Consider the following 16,222-nt stretch of genomic DNA (forward strand, 5'->3'; position numbering starts at 1 on the left):
TACCCTATGTCACCTCTTTCTAATGATTTCATTTCATTTCCACCAAGAGTCACGCCACCCTTTCTGCCGACCTGTCTGTCCTTTCGATACAATGTGTATCATTGGATGTTAAACTCCCAGCTAAAATATTCTTTCAGCCACAATTCAGTGACACACACAATACAATGCATGCCAATCTGTAACTTTGCTGCGTTCGTCTACCTTATTCCATATAATGCTCGCCTTCAACTGTAACACTGTCAGTCCTGAACTCTCCATTTCCCATTTTGTTTGCCTTTTACATTGCAGCTCATCTCATTGACTGTAGTATTGCCCTCTCTCAGCCTCGCCTTTCTAGCTGTATCACTGCACACTGCCACAGTTTGTGAATCAACTACCCCATTCTCTGCATTGTAACTCCAGTTCCCATCCGTCCTCCTGAATTGTTCTGGAAAGCCTGCCGGCAAGGACCTTGGTTCACCTGGGATTCTGGTGTAACTCATCCCTTTTGTACAAGTCATACTTTGCCCAGCCGAGATCCCGATCGTCCAAGTAACTGAACCTCTGCCTCCTGCACCAGTTTTTCAGCCACTGCCAAATCATTCTATTCTTGCTAGCACGTGGCACGGCCATCAATTCAGAGATTACTACGCTGTAGGTCCTGTTTTTCAGCTTTCGACCTAGCTTCCTATATTATCTCCCAGGAACCCCTTTTTCTCCACCTCAGAGAAAAAAAAAATGTTTTCCCGTTACAGCAGCAAACGTGTTCTGTACATTTCTGTTCGGAATCCACGTGATGTTCGATGTCTCCAGCAAAAGCTTAATTCATTTATCCAACCCCCAGCGGTTAAAATCTCCCCACCTGCATCTAAATAACAGCGCATACAACAAACTCCCCGTCTTTATCGAGTTCCAGCGAATACAGAGTAGAGGTCAGCATTGAAGCGGACGGGGAACAGCAGCAGAGATCCCGGACATGCACTCAGTGGCCACAATATTAGGTACCGTAGATACTTAGTAAAGCTTCCACTGAGTGTAGAATTTGATATTTTTGTCTACGGTCAGTGAGAATTACCACATTTTTTAATATAAATAGCACTGCCAGATCTACCTTGTCTTCGCTATAAAAAAACGCATGCAGAATAATCGAGCACACAGATAAGTAAAGCCGCACGATTTCAATGATAATATTGATATAGTAGAAATATTAGAAGTACTGCCGCTAGAAGTAGGCTTATTAAAACACCATGACATTCCCGAACACAGTCCATGTTCCTACCTAATGCAGGACTCCTAGGTCTGGTTTCAGTGAATCCGAGTATCTGAATTTTATGTCCCTAACAGTAAGTGAAAACACCCTGAGCAATGTCCAGTTGACAAGTCGCTCATTAGCCTGAACTTCAGCCTATTCAGCATGTAACGTCACACCTTGTTCCATAACGCTTGTGTTACACCACACAAAGACTCACCTTGCTTCAATGAGTTTTCCTAACTTGTGGTCCGAACTAGAATTAATACTTCAGTGCGCGAAATTTTACCTCCACCAGAGAGGAATCATAACCCGCATTCTGGTTCAGTTCTGTTGGTGCCGTCGCTTTGAGTTATTGTTCACCTTGGGACCAGTTTATTGTCAGATTGTAAACTCCAGCGACAGCTCAGAGCAAAGATCGCTGTGGGTTTATTGCACAGAGTGAGCAGAAGCAAGGGCGCTCTCCACTCCGATGGAATACTATGCATTTGGAATAATGTTTTCTTTTGATCAGCGGACATTCCCTTTCTCCAGATTTAATTGTGGCCCCTTAGCCTGGGCTTGCACTGATTTTAAGCTGGCTCATTTAAAAGCCATCTTTAACAGTTGTCCGTAGTTGTAAACGTCGGGTATGGGCAATTGGGGAGCGGCTGCTGCAAGATTACCGTCTCCCAGAGATAACAACTGGTCAAAGTCGACAGCAAGAGATGGATGCCATTCTCCTTCAGTATATTTTTCATTAACTGGAAGCAAATTGTAGGATCACAGCGCCATCATTTGCATTTTAGACCATTTCTCGCTGGTGAATTTGCCTAATATCGCATTTAGTTTGCACGTACATCAATCGTTTTCAATCAGTGAGAGATGGAAAAACTCGAAACATTAAATTCACGGGGTCTCTTATTTGTCGGAGGTTGTTGCTGGCATATTGAATTAGTAGCTGGATATTCGGCTATTTCTATTTGAAGAAATAACAAGCAGGATAGAGAGAGGTGCATACGTTGATGTTGTGTATTTGGATTTTCGAAAGGCCTCTGACAAGGTGCCACACTTGAGGCTGTTTAACGAGCTACGAGCCCATGGTATTACAGGAAAGTCTAGCATTGATAAATCGGTGCCTGATTGGAAGGATGTCTTATGGTCTTATGGAAATGCAGCTTCCCTGGAAGTGGAGGAACGAGGTGGAAGAGGCATGTTTTGTCAGGTCTGAAAACGAGTTGAATTTTCCATAACCTTCAGACTGAATCAGAAAACCATTCTGAGCGTATTGGAAATGACAGGAGCAGGGGAGATGTGATCACATGTGCAGAGGGAAGGGGTTGTTTCTCCATCAGACCCTCAGCGAGATGGTTCACGTTACAATGTGCAGGGATGAAAGCACAATGCTTGGGGCCGGATTTAATCACTGATTCTGACACAGTGATAGGGTTAGTTTTGCTGTAAGGACGGGACATTACTGGAAGAAGACAAAGGAACTTCATCAATTGCCAGTTGTTTAGCTGAAGTGTCCAATCTGGATGACGGAAACAGATATTCGCAGTGGTGACAAAGGGATTCCTTCTGGTTTATTTCAAATTGGAGAGGGGTGTGGAGTTTCGAAATCAATGCCCTGTGGTGCCACCATCTTTAATTTAGCATATCCGGAGTGGTGGATTACACAGCACGGAAACAGGCCTTTGGTCGGCCATACCTGTTCTGACCATCCACTCACTGTTTACACTGTTCCATTTATCAGCACTTGGTTCATAGCTGACTGTATCTCGGCAGTTTAAATTCTCATCAGGATTATTCCCTGGATCATGTCTTGAATGACGAATCAACATGAGGTTCTCGCAAGGTCTCCCGGAGTTTGCTTGTGGCTAGGCAGGACACAAGTATATTGGTCAAGGCCCCAGCAATCTCTTCAGTTGCCTCTCTCTGTAACTTGGGGTATATCCCATCAGGGCCTGGAGACCTATACGCCTTGATGCACTTTAAGAGACCCAACACTGTCTCCTCCCTTACCTCAAAATGCCCGTGTATACATGTACTCTCCGCACGGATCTCCCTATCCTCCATGTCTTTCTCATTGGTCAACATAAAGAAGGGTAACTTTGAAGGTATGAGACGTGTATTAGCTAAGATAGACTGTCAAATGATACTTAAATGGTTGACGGTGCATCTGCAATCGCAAGCATTTAAAGATCGCATGGATAAATTACAACAATTGTTCATCCCAGTCCAGCAGAGGAGGGAAATGGGCTTAATTAGGAAAGGGGAAAAAAAGATTATGAGAGAAAGCTGGCAGGGGACATAAAAACTGACTGTAAAAGCTTCTATCGATAAGTGAAAAGAAAAAGATTGGTTAAGACAAACGTAGGTCCCTTACAGTCAGAAACCGGTGAATTGATCATCGGGAACAAAGACGTGCAAGACCAATTGAATAACTACTTTGGTTCTGTCTTCACTGAGGAGGACATAAATAACCTTCCGGAAATAGTAGGGGACTGAGGGTCTAGTGCGATGGAGGAACTGAAGGAAATGCATGTTAGTAGGGAAATGGTGTTATGCAAATTGAAGAGATGAAAGGCAGATAAATCCCCAGCGCCAGATGGTCTGCATCCCAGAGTGCTTAAGGAAGCAGCCCAAGAAATAGTGGATGCATCAGTGATAATTTTTCAAAACTCTTTAGAATCTGGATTAGTTCCTGAGGATTGGAGGGTGGCTAACATAACACCACTTTTTTTCAAAAAGGATGGAGAGAGAAACCGGGGAATTATAGACCCGTTAGCCTGACATTGATGGTGGGAAAAATGCTAGAGTCAGTTATCAAAGATGTGATAACAATCCATTTGGAAAGTGGTAAAATCATCGTACAAAGTCAGCATGGATTTGTGAAAGGAAAATCGTGCCTGACGTATCTCATAGAATTTTTTGAGGATGTATCTAGTAGATTAGATAGGAGAGAACCAGTGGATGTGGTATATTTGGATTTTCAAAAGGCTTTTAACAAGGTCCCACACAGGAGATTAGTGTGCCAACTTAAAGTACACGATATTGGGGTTATGGGATTGATTTGGATAGAGAAGTGGTTGGCAGACAGGAAGCAAAGGGTGGGAATAAACTGGACCTTTTCAGAATGGCAGGCAGTGCCTAGTGGGGTACCACAAGGCTCAGTGCTGGGACCCCAGTTGTTTACAATATATAATAATGATTTAGACGAGGGAATTAAATGCAGCATCTCCAAGTTTGCGATGACACGAAGCTGGACGGCAGTGTTAGCTGTCAGGGGGATGCTAAGCGGATGCAGTGCTATTTGGATAGGTTAGATGAGTAGTCAAATTCATGGCAGATGCAATTTAATGTGGATAAATGTGAGGTTATCCACTTTGCTGGCAAGAACAGGCAGATTATTATCTAAATCGTGGCCGATTAGGAAAAGGAGAGGTACAACGAGACCTGGGTGCCATTGTACACCAGTCATTGAAAGTGAGCACGCGGGTACTGCAGGCGTTGAAACAGGCGAATGGTATGTTGGCATTCATAGCAAGAGGATTCGAGTACAGGAGCAGGGATGTTCCACTGCAAATGTACAAGGCCTTGGTGAGACCACAGCTGGAGTATTATGTGCAGTTTTGGTCCCAAATCTGAGGAAAGATATTATTGCCATTGAGAGAGTACAGAGAAGTTTCACCAGATTGATTCCTGGGATGGCAGGACCTTCTTATGAAGAAAGGTTGGATCGTCTAGGCTTATACTCGCCGGAGTTTAGAAGATTGAGGGGGGGGGGGATCTTATTGAAACGTATAAAATTCTAAAGGGATTGGACAGGCTAGATGCAGGAAGATTGTTTCTGATGTTGGGGAAGTCCAGAACAAGCGGTCACAGTTTAAGGATAAAGATGAAGCCTTTTAGGACTGAGATGAGGAAACACTTCTTCACACAGAGAGTAGTGAATCTGTGGAATTCTCTGCCACAGGAAAGCATTTGAGGCCAGTTCATTGACTATCTTTAAGAGGTAGTTAGATACGGCCCTTATGGCTAAAGTGATAAGGGGGTATTGAGAGAAAGCAGGTATAGGGTTCTGAGTTGGATGATCAGCCACGATCATACTGAGTAGGGGTGCAGGCTCGAAGGGCCGAAGGGCCTACTCCTGCAGCAATTTTCTATGTTTCTATATTTCTAAATACTGATGTAAGTTACTCGCAAAGGACATCACACACACACATCATCGAGGGCTCTGTTTGATTCGACCTTCCTAAGCTTTACATACTTCTGATTTTCCTGCCTGACTAAATTCATCACTTCTCTCCACATTTAACGTTCTCTTACGCAGCCAATCTCATCATTTCTTCACACTGGAATGTACTCGTCCTGTACTCCGTGCAGTTAGATTTTAAATACCTTCCACATGTCAGATGTGGACTTGCCAAAAACAGACGTTTCCCGTTAACTCTCCATATTTCCTGCTCAGTGAATTTACCCTGATCCAATTCTTTACTCTCCAGCAAAATCTACACTTCCGTTCTCTATAGTTCTCTTAAACTTAAGGAGCTCTGCCCTAACCATTCACCCACCAAATGGTCGGGTATCTAGCTCGCATAATTACCCAACGCCAGGTCCAGTACAGCTCCTGCTTTTGTTGGACAAACTACATATTGATTTGAGTTGTTATTCTAGACAGCAACATAGTTGAAGTTAGAGAGTTGGGAAGCTTTTAATAATCAAAAGAAGGCTATTAAAAAGGAATAAGGAGAGAAAAGGTGAAATATGAAGGCAAGCTAGCTAATAATATAAAATAAGATACCAAAATAAAGTATCGTAATGAAGCACAGTAATGTATCATATTCAATCGTGATTAATATGCATTAAATTTAACATGGTCCGGTCTCCAATGTTCCCACTAATTGCTATTTTTGCCGCTGCGTGGATAACCATTGCTCTGAGCCGGAAATGTTCACACAGCCTGAAAAAAGCACAACATCGTAGGTGTGTTCTCTTTTGTAAAATGCATCTATGAATATTTTAGGATGAAGGCAGACAAGAGAAAAAAACACACTTTTAATTATTAATTGAATGATATGATAAAAATGCAGTAGAACAAAGGAAAACTTTCAGATTTCATAAATGTTTCTCTGGCAGTATTTAATTCCATCTGCGCTGCAGCAAAGGCTCCGTTCGCGGGAGCATTTTGGTTACGCAGATGTGCAGTGCAGAGGGAACTGTGACTGTTCTCTCTCTCTCCATGTTACCCCCACCTTATAACAGTGATTTGTCCACAGCCTTGTCAGCGGCAGCCTGTTGTTACAAACATGCAAATCGTCAATAATCAGGCCCAGATTATGTGTGCGTATTCGAGATGGATGAGGGTTTGCCTAAATGGGAAATGCACTAAATGGCCTCTTGGTTAGGTACAACTGTATACCAGCTCATTAATACGAAACTGTTAAACATGTTCCTGCAACTCAAAGCACAGACACATTCAGATATGTTCACCAGGTTCAGTTGTTATTCAGGCCAAACATCTGAAGAGGAAATAAATGCGATGTAAGTGACGTTGACCGTGGAGTGAGCGCTGGTGCCAGAACGGGTGGTCTGAGTGTTACAGAAACTGATCAGCAGCTTGGATTCTCAAGTATAAATCTCTCGGTTTACGGAGAATGGTCCGGAATCAAACCAAAGGAAAATCCAGTGAACAGCGGTTCTAAAGGCCCTGTTAATGAGAGAGCTCAGTGAGATAGGCCAGACTGATTCAATCCGACAGGAAAGCGGCAAGAACTCAAATAACCACGCACTCCAACAGTGGAGTGCAAGAGAGCGTCACTGTGCACCTAACGTAGAACTTGGACGGGGTGTAGCATTCACTCAGTGTCACAGCATTAGGTATAGGGGTACATAAAACGTGCCCACTGAGTGTAGACTTCCATACTTTTATCAACTGCCAGTGAGAATTATTATAGGACTTTTTATCCTAAATATCACTGCCAGATATATAAAGACTTTGTTAAAAAACACACAAACAGAATAAAACACACATATTCGTTAATCGACGCAATCTTAAGGTTTTTGTCAGCCAGAAAATGCTGACGGGAGATTTAATTACATTGGCATCCCGCATTCACTGTGACCAACGCAGATCTCCTTCTCCTGAATACTGAGGACGGTCATTCCCGTGACACACTAGACCCACAGAGAGAGAGAAAACATCTCAACTGTCTAAAACTGGAGGTTTCAGATCCTCACATAACAGGAGCTACTTTGTCCACGTCCCTGTCAAAGTCCATGGGATACTTCATGTCTCATCGAAGTTCCCACTCATTTTACCAAATTACCGCTGATACAATCAAATACATTGTTATTAAAAAAACTGTAATGTATACAAGCAGGTCTCCCCTGTTTTATGTAATACCTCAAAACAAGATCACAGCAGATTCCTCATAGAAAAACTCACGGGGGCAGATATCTGTCTGGTAAACCTTCCTCTGGTTTCCCACCTACCCACTCACATCTGACGGAAGGGAAACAACACTAATGACGCTGATCCACAACAGGTCTCACCAACCGACTATATAATGGAACAGTCAACTCCTTACACCGCCTTCCCCACGACCATCCCCTGCCCCGGCTGTAATCATCAATGTGGGTGGTTCCATACTTTTGACCACCAACCGAAATGCCGTCTAAGATGGACAGATAGCGTCGATCCCGCCAATGGAGGAATAAGCAAATTGTGTTAATGTATTGTGTTAATGTCGATCAACACAATACGTTATCAATCTCATTCATGTGTTCATAAAAGTGGCTAAATATCTTTATTATGTTTATTTTGTTCAATATATAGAGCTACCTACCTTGTACAGCGGCTCTAGGTTCGTTACCACCCTGTCCCAGTGAGGCTGTGTTACGGGATCTGTGAGTAATGAACACACGCTGGTTAAAGTTCAGTCAGCTCCTGGTGATAATCATTAACTAAACCCACAGCGTTACCAGCGGGTCGCTCCGCGGCCTGTTCCTCAGCACAGGGTACGTTCTGTCTCCAAACAAACACCTCCATGAAGATGAAATGTGATCTCAGTGATTTTGAGAGTGGAATGTTTTTTTGGTGCCAGACGGTGCAGTTTTATAGACAATAGACAATAGGCAATAGGCAATAGGTGCAGGAGTAGACCGTACGGCCCTTCGAGCCAGCAATGCCATTCAATGTGATCAGGGCTGATCAACCACAATCAGTACCCCGTTCCTGCCTTCTCCCCATATCCCTTACCTCCGCTAACTTTAAGAGCTCTATCTAACTCTTTCTTAAAAGCGTCCCGAGAATTGGCCTCCACTGCCTTCTGAGGCAGAGCATTTCATAGATCCACAACTCTCTGTGTGAACTCTTCCTCTTTTGGAAGAGGACAGCGAGGCTTTGAGAGGAAGTGCGGCGGCGGCCATTTTCAAATTGTCCAATTGCTTCTCAGATCGGAGTTCTGAGAGGCGGGACTGCGCAGGCGCGTGAGGAGGCCTGGGAAGGAGGGAAGATATAAAAAGGACTGAGTGAGGTATTTCTCTTTTGGAAGAGGACAGCGAGGCTTTGGGAGGAAGTGCGGCGGCGGCCATTTTCAAATTGTCCAATTGCTTCTCAGATCGGAGTTCTGAGAGGCGGGACTGCGCAGGCAGGTGAGGAGGCCTGGGAAGGAGGGAAGATATAAAAAGAATGCAGCCTTAACAAGCGGGCAGCGGAGTGCGCCGGGAGCAGAGTGTAGGGCTTGGGCTCAGGGGGCTTAGGCGGAAGAGGGCACAGTAGGCTTATCGTTTAGTTCTTGTTATTTTCTGTTATTCGGGAAGTATGAGTGTGAGGGCAGCTTGTTGTTCTCCGTGTCGGATGTGGGAGATCCTGGAGTCTTCGAGCCTCCCGGACGTCCACATCTGTGCCAGCTGCACCGAACTACGGCTCCTGATGGACCGAGTTAGGGAACTGAAGCTGCAGCTCGATGACCTTCGCCTGGTCAGGGAGAGCGAGGAGGTGATAGAGAGGAGTTACAGGCAGGTGGTCACTCCGGGGCCACGGGAGGCAGATAGGTGTGTCACAGGTCAGGAATGGGAAGAGGCAGGTACTAGAAAGTACCCCAGTGGCTGTACCCCTTGACAATAAGTACTCATGTTTGAGTACTGTTTGGGGGGGACAGCCTACCTGGTGGAAGTGACAGTGGCCGGGCCTACGGCACAGAGGACAGCCCTGTAGCTCAGAAGGTTAGGGATAGAAGAAAGAGGACCATAGTAATAGGGGACTCGATAGTCAGGGGTTCAGACACGCGGTTCTGTGGAGGTGATCGGGAGTACCGGATGGTAATTTGCATCCCAGTTGCCAGGGTTCGGGACGTTTCTGATCGCGTCCAAGATATCCTGAAGTGGGAGGGTGTGGTGCCAGAGGTCGTGGTACATGTAGGTACTAATGACATAGGTAGGAAAGGTGAAGAGGTCCTGAAACGAGAGTATAGGAGTTAGGAAGGCAGTTAAGAAGAAGGACCGCAAAGGTAGTAATCTCGGGATTACTGCCTGTGCTACGCGACAGTGAGAGTAGGAATGGAATTAGGTGGAGAAGAATGCGTGGCTGTGGGATTGGAGCGGGGGGCAGGGATTCAAATTTCTGGATCATTGGAACCTCTTCTGGGGCAGGTGTAACCTGTTCAAGAAGGACGGGTTACACTTGAATCCTTGGGGGAACAATATCCTAGCGGGGAGGTTTGTTAGGGCTACAGGGCAGACTTAACTAGTAAGATGGGGAGGGGCGGGAATCAATTTGAGGAAACTATGGGAGAGGAGGTTAGTTCAAGAGTAGAACAAGTAAATAGACACTGTGTGAGGGAGGAAAGGCACGTGATGGAGAAGGGATGAGCTCAGCCCGAAGATGTAAGGGAGAAGCAAGAAAAGGATAATAAATTTGAATGCATTGTTAGGGATGAAAAGAGAGGAGGAGGTGGAGAGAATCTTAACTGTATCTATTTTAATACTAGGAGCATTGTAGGAAAGGTGTATGAGCTTAAAGGGTTGATTGATACCTGGAAATAGGATGTTGTAGCTATTAGTGAAACATGGTTGCAGGAAGGGTGTGATGGACAACTAAATGTTCCTGGATTTAGTTGTTTCAGGTGTGATAGAGTAGGAGCAGCCAGAGGAGGAGGTGTTGCATTGCTTGTCCGAGAAAATCTTATGGAGGTGCTTTGGAAGGATAGATTAGAGAGCTCCTCTAGGGAGACTATTTGCGTGGAATTGAGGAATGGGAAAGGTGTAGTAACACTGATAGGAGAGTATTATAGGCCACCTAATGGGGAGCGTGAGTTGGAAGAGCAAATGTGTAAGTAGACAGCAGATATTTGTAGCAAACACAAGGTGGTGATTGTGGGAGATTTTAATTTTCCACACGTAGACTGGGAAGCTCATTCTGTAAAAGGGATGGATAGTTTAGAGTTTGTGAAATGTGTGCAGGATAGTTTGTTGCAACAATACATAGAAGTACCGACCAGAGATGTTGAAGTGTTGGATCTCCTGTTAGGGAATGCGATAGGTCAGCTGACAGATGTATGTGTTGGGGAGCATTTCAGTTCCAGTCATCACAATAGCATTAGCTTCAATATAATTATGGAGAAGAACAGGACAGGACCTAGAGATGAGATTTTTGATTGCAGAAAGGCTAACTTTGAGGAGATGCGAAGGTATTTAGAGAGAGTGGATTGGGTCAAGTTGTTTTATGGGAAGGATGTAACAGAGAAATGGAGGTCATTTAAGGGTGAAATTATGAGGGTACAGAATCTTTATGTTCCTGTTAGGTTGAAAGGAAAGCTTAAAGGTTGGAAAGCAACATGGTTTTCAAGGGATATTAGAAATTTGGTTCGGAAAAAGAGGGATGTCTACAATAGATATAGGCAGCATGGAGTAAAGGAATTGCTCGAGGAATATAAGGAATGTAAAAGGAATCACAAGAAAGCGATTAGAAATGCTAAAAGAAGATCCGAGGTTGGTTTGGCAGTTAAGGTGAAAGTAAATCCGAAAGGGTTCTACAGTTATATTAAAAGCAAAAGGATAGTAAGGGATAAAATTGGCCCCTTAGAGAATCGGAGTGGTCAGCTATGTGTGGAGCCGACGGAGATGGGAGAGATTTTGAACGATTTCTTCTCTTCGGTATTCACTAAGGAGAAGGATATTGAATTGTATAAGGTGTGGGAAACAAGTAAGGAAGTTATGGAACCTATGACAATTAAAGAGGTGGAAGTACTGGCGCTTTTAAGAAATTTAAAAGTGGATAAATCTCCGGGTCCTGACAGGATATTCCCCAGGACCTTGAGGGAAGTTTGTGTAGAGATAGCAGGAGCTCTGACGGAGATCTTTAAGATGTCATTAGAAACGGGCTTTGTGCCGGAAGATTGGCGTATTGCTCATGTGGTTCCATTGTTTAAAAAGGGTTCTAGAAGTAAGCCTAGCAATTATAGACCTGTCAGTTTGACATCAGTGGTGGGCAAATTAATGGAAAGTATTCTTAGAGATAGTATTAATAATTATCTGGATAGACAGGATCTGATTAGGTGTAGCCAGCATGGATTTCTGCGTGGAAGGTCATTTTTGACAAAACTTATTGAATTTTTTGAAGAGGTTAAGAGGAATGTTGATGAGTGTAAGGCAGTGGATGTGGACTTCAGCAAAAGCGTTTGACAATGTTCTACATGGAAGGTTAGTTAAGAAGTTTCAGTCGTTAGGTATTAAGGCTGGAGTAATAAATGGATTCAACAGTGGCTAGATGGGAGATGCCAGAGAGTAGTGATGGATAATTGTTTATCGTGATGCAGGCCGGTGACTAGCGGAGTGCCTCAGGGATTTGTTTTGGGCCCAATGTTGTTTGTAATATACATAAATGATCTGGATGATGGGGTGGTAATTTTGATTAGTAAGTATGCCGGTGATACTAAGGTAGGAGGTGTTGTGGATAATGAGGTGGGTTTTCAAAGCTTGCAGGGAGATTTATGCCGGTTAGAAGAATGGGCTGAACGTTGGCAGATGGAGATTAATGCTGAGAAGTGTGAGGTTCTATATTTTGGCAGGAATAATCCAAATAGAACATACAGGGTAAATGGTAGGGCATTGAGGAATGCAGAGGAGCAGAGAGATCTAGGAATAACGTTGCATAGTTCCCTGAAGGTGGAGTCTCATGTAGATAGGATGGCGAAGAAGGCCTTTGGGACGCTGGCGTTTATAAATCAAAGCATTGAGTACAGAAGTTGGGATGTAATGTTAAAATTGTACAAGGCATTGGTAAGGCCAAATTTGGAATATTGTGTGCAGTTCTGGTCACCAAATTATAGGAAAGATATCAATAAAGTAGAGAGAGTGCAGAGACGATTTACTAGGATGTTACCTGGATTTCAGCACTTAAGTTACAGAGAAAGGTTGAACAAGTTAGGTCTGTATTCATTGGAGCGTTGAAGGTTGAGGGGGTATTTGATCGAGGTATTTAAAATTTTGAGAGGGATAGACAGAGTTGACGTGAATAGGCTGTTTCCATTGAGAGTAGGTGAGATTCAAACGAGAGGACATGATTTGAGAGTTAGGAGGCAGAAGTTTAAGGGAAACACGCGGGGGTACTTCTTTACTCAGAGAGTGATAGCTGTGTGCAATGAGCTTCCTGTAGAAGTAGTAGAGGCCAATTCAGTTGTGTCATTTAAGGTAAAATTGGATATGTGTATGGACAGTAAAGGAGTGGGGGGTTATGTGCTGAGTGCGCGTAGGTGGGAATAGGTGAGATTAAGAGTTCGGCATGGACTAGGAGAGCCGAGATGGCCTATTTCCGTGCTGTGATTGTTATATCCTTATATGGTTAAAATGTTTTTTCCTCAACTCTGATCTAAATGGCCTTCCCCTTATTCTTGAACTGTGGCCTCTGGTTCTGAGCTCTCCCAGCATATGTAACAGGTTTCTTGCCTCTAGCGTGTCCAAGCCCTTAATAATCTTATATGTGTCAATCAGATCCCCTCTCATCCTTGTAAATTCAAGTGTATACAAGACCAGTCGTTGCAATCTTTCAACATATGACAGACCCGCCCACCCCGGGAATCAACCTATTGAACCTATGCTGCTCTCCGTCAATAGCAAGAACGTCGTTCCTCAAATTTGGAGACCAACGCTGAACACAATACTCCAGTTAGGGTCTCCCCAGGGCCCTGTACAGCTGCACATAGACCTCTTTACTCCTATACTCAGCTCCCCTTGTTAAGAAGGCCAACATGCCATTAGATTTCTTCACTACCTGCTGTACCTGCATGTTTACTTTCAGTGACTGGTGAACAAGGACACCTAGATCCCGATGTACTTCCTCTTTTCCTAACTTGACAGCATTCAGACAGTAATCTGCTTTCCTGTTCTTGAAACCAAAGTGGATAACCTCACATTTACCCACATTAAATTGCATCTACTTTGCATCTGCCCACTCAACCAACCTGTCCAAATCACTCTCCATTCTCCTAACATCCTCCTCATATTTCACACTTCCACCCAGCTTTGTGTCATCTGCAAATTTGCTAATGTTACTTTTAATCCCTTCTTCTAAGTCATTAATGTATATTGTAAATTGGCGGTCCCAGCACCGAGCCTTGTTTTACCCCACTAATCACAGTCTGCCATTCTGAATAGGACCCGTTAATCCCTACTCTTTGTTGCCTGTCTGCCAACCAATTTTCTATTTGTCAGTACCCTAACCCCAATACCATGTGCTCTAATATTGCCCACTAATCTCCTACGTTGGACCTTATCAAAGGCTTTCTGAAAGTTCAGCTACAGTACATCCACTGGCTCCTTCTTTTCCATTTTCATAGTTACATTCTCAACAAATTCCAGAAGATTAGTCAAGCATAATTTCCCTTTCGTAAATCCATGCTGACTGGGACCGATCCTCTTTATTCTATACAAATGTTCCGTTATTTCATCTTTTATAATTGACTGCAGCATCTTCCCCACCACTGATGTCAGGCTAACTGGTCTATAATTTCCTGTTTTCTCTCTCCCTCCTTTCTTAAAAAGTGGGATAATATTAGCTATCCTCCAATCCTCAGGAACAGATCCTGAATCCATAGAACATTGGTAAATGATTACCAATGCGTCCACGATTTCTAGAGCCACCTCCGTAAGTACCCTGGGATGCAGACCATCAGGCCCTGGGAACTTATCAGCCTTCAATCCCATCAGTCTACACAACACCAATTTCTGCCTAATGTGAATTATCTTCAGCTCCTCCGTTACCTTAGGTCCTCTGGCCACTATTACATCTGGGAGATTGTCTGTGTCCTCCCTAGTGAAGACAAATCCAAAACACCTGTTCAACTCGTCTGCCATTTCCTTGTTCCCCATAATATATTCACCCGTTTCTGCCTTGAAGGGCCCAAATTTGTTCTTAAATTGTTTTTTTCCTCTTCACACACCTAAATAAGCTTTTACTATCCTCATTTATATTCTTGGCTACCTTACCTTCATACCTCATCTTTTCTCCCCGTATTGCCGTTTTAGTAATCTTCGGTTGCCCTTTAAACGTTCCCCAATCCTCTGTCTTCCCGGTCATCTTTGCTATGTTATACTTCTTCTCCTTTATTTTCATACTGTCCTTGACTTCCCTTGTCAGCCACGGTCTCCCCTATCCCCCTTAGAAACTTTCTTCCTCTTTGGAATGAACTGATCCTGCACCTTCTTTACTATTCCCAGAAATGTCTGCCGTTGTTGTTCCACTTTCATCTCTGCTAGGGTAGCCTTCCAGTCAACTTTGGCTAGCGCCTCCCTCATGGTTCCATAGTCCCCTTTGTTCAGTTGTAATACTGACACTTCCGATTTTCAGTTCTCCCTCTCAAATTGTAGATTCATACTTATGGTCACTAGCTCCTAATGGTTCTTTTACCTCGAGTTCCCTGATAAAATCCTGTTCATTATACAACACTAGATCCAGAATTGCCTTCTCCCTGGTAGGCTGCAGTACAAGCTGCTCTAAGACTCCATCTCGGAGGCACTCCCTTTCTTGGGGTCCAGTACCAACCTGATTTTTCCAGTCTACCTGCATATTGAAATCCTCCATTACAACCGTAGTATTACCTTTGCAACATGCTAATTTTAACTCTTGATTCAACTTGCACTCTGTAGGTTTCTACTTCGGGACCTGTTGATAACTCCCATTAGAGTCTTTTTGTCATTACAATTCCTCAGTTCTATCCATACTGACGCTACATCTCTTGATTCTATGTCACCCCTCGCAAGGGACTGAATTTCATTCCTCACCAGCAAAGGCAACCCACCCCGTCTACCCACCTGTCTGCCCTTTCGATAGGACATATAATCTTGAATATTCATTTCCCAGTTCTGGTCATTTTGCAGCTATGTCTGCTATTTCTACAACATCATACTTACCAACTTCCAACTGAGCTTTAAGCTTATCCACTTTATTTCTCATACTTCGTGCATTCATATATAATACTTTCAATCCATTAGCCCGCTCGCTTCTCACATCAGTCCCTATTGCACTTGGCCATACTCTTTCCTCATACGATCCCTTCTTGAGCTTACTGCCCCTTTAAATCTGTTGTCTATCTTAACTTTTCTTATTCTGTCTTTCCCTTTGACTCCATCCTTATATTTCCCGTTCGTCTCCTCCACGCCCCCCCCCCGCCATTTATTAGTTCAAACACAACCATGTAGCAGTGGCAAACCTGCCTGCGAAAATGTTTGTCCCCCGACTGTTAAAGCGCAACCCGTCCAATTTTGTACAATTCATCCTTACCCCAAAACAGATCCCAGTGGTCTAAGAATCTAAAACCCTGCTTGCCACACCAGCTCTCAGCCACACATTCAGATCCCATATCTCCCCGTTCCTGCCCTCACCAGCACGAGGAACTGGAAGCAAACCGGAGATAACCACCCTGGAGGTCCTGCTTTTCAGCCTTCTTCCGAGTTCTCTGAAGTCACGCTGAAGAATTTCTTTCCTCTTTTTCCCGATGTCATTTGTGCCGA

General features: G+C 43.9%; 1 protein-coding gene across 1 annotated transcript in view; it reads right to left on the minus strand.

Annotated features, from left to right (window-relative positions):
* LOC132389947 (NACHT, LRR and PYD domains-containing protein 3-like) overlaps window positions 1-15,665 on the minus strand; it is a 35,387-nt gene extending 19,722 nt beyond the window's left edge. Inside the window, exons 1-2 of the mRNA XM_059962512.1 lie at window positions 15,623-15,665; window positions 8,059-8,117 (exon numbers count right to left, since the gene is read on the minus strand). Of these exons, the coding sequence (XP_059818495.1) occupies window positions 8,059-8,117; window positions 15,623-15,665 (102 nt within the window). The remainder of the gene's footprint in view (window positions 1-8,058; window positions 8,118-15,622) is intronic.
* Window positions 15,666-16,222: the final 557 nt, after the last annotated feature.

This window comes from Hypanus sabinus, unplaced genomic scaffold, assembly GCF_030144855.1.
Source record: "Hypanus sabinus isolate sHypSab1 unplaced genomic scaffold, sHypSab1.hap1 scaffold_715, whole genome shotgun sequence".
In the NCBI taxonomy this organism is placed as follows: domain Eukaryota; kingdom Metazoa; phylum Chordata; class Chondrichthyes; order Myliobatiformes; family Dasyatidae; genus Hypanus; species Hypanus sabinus.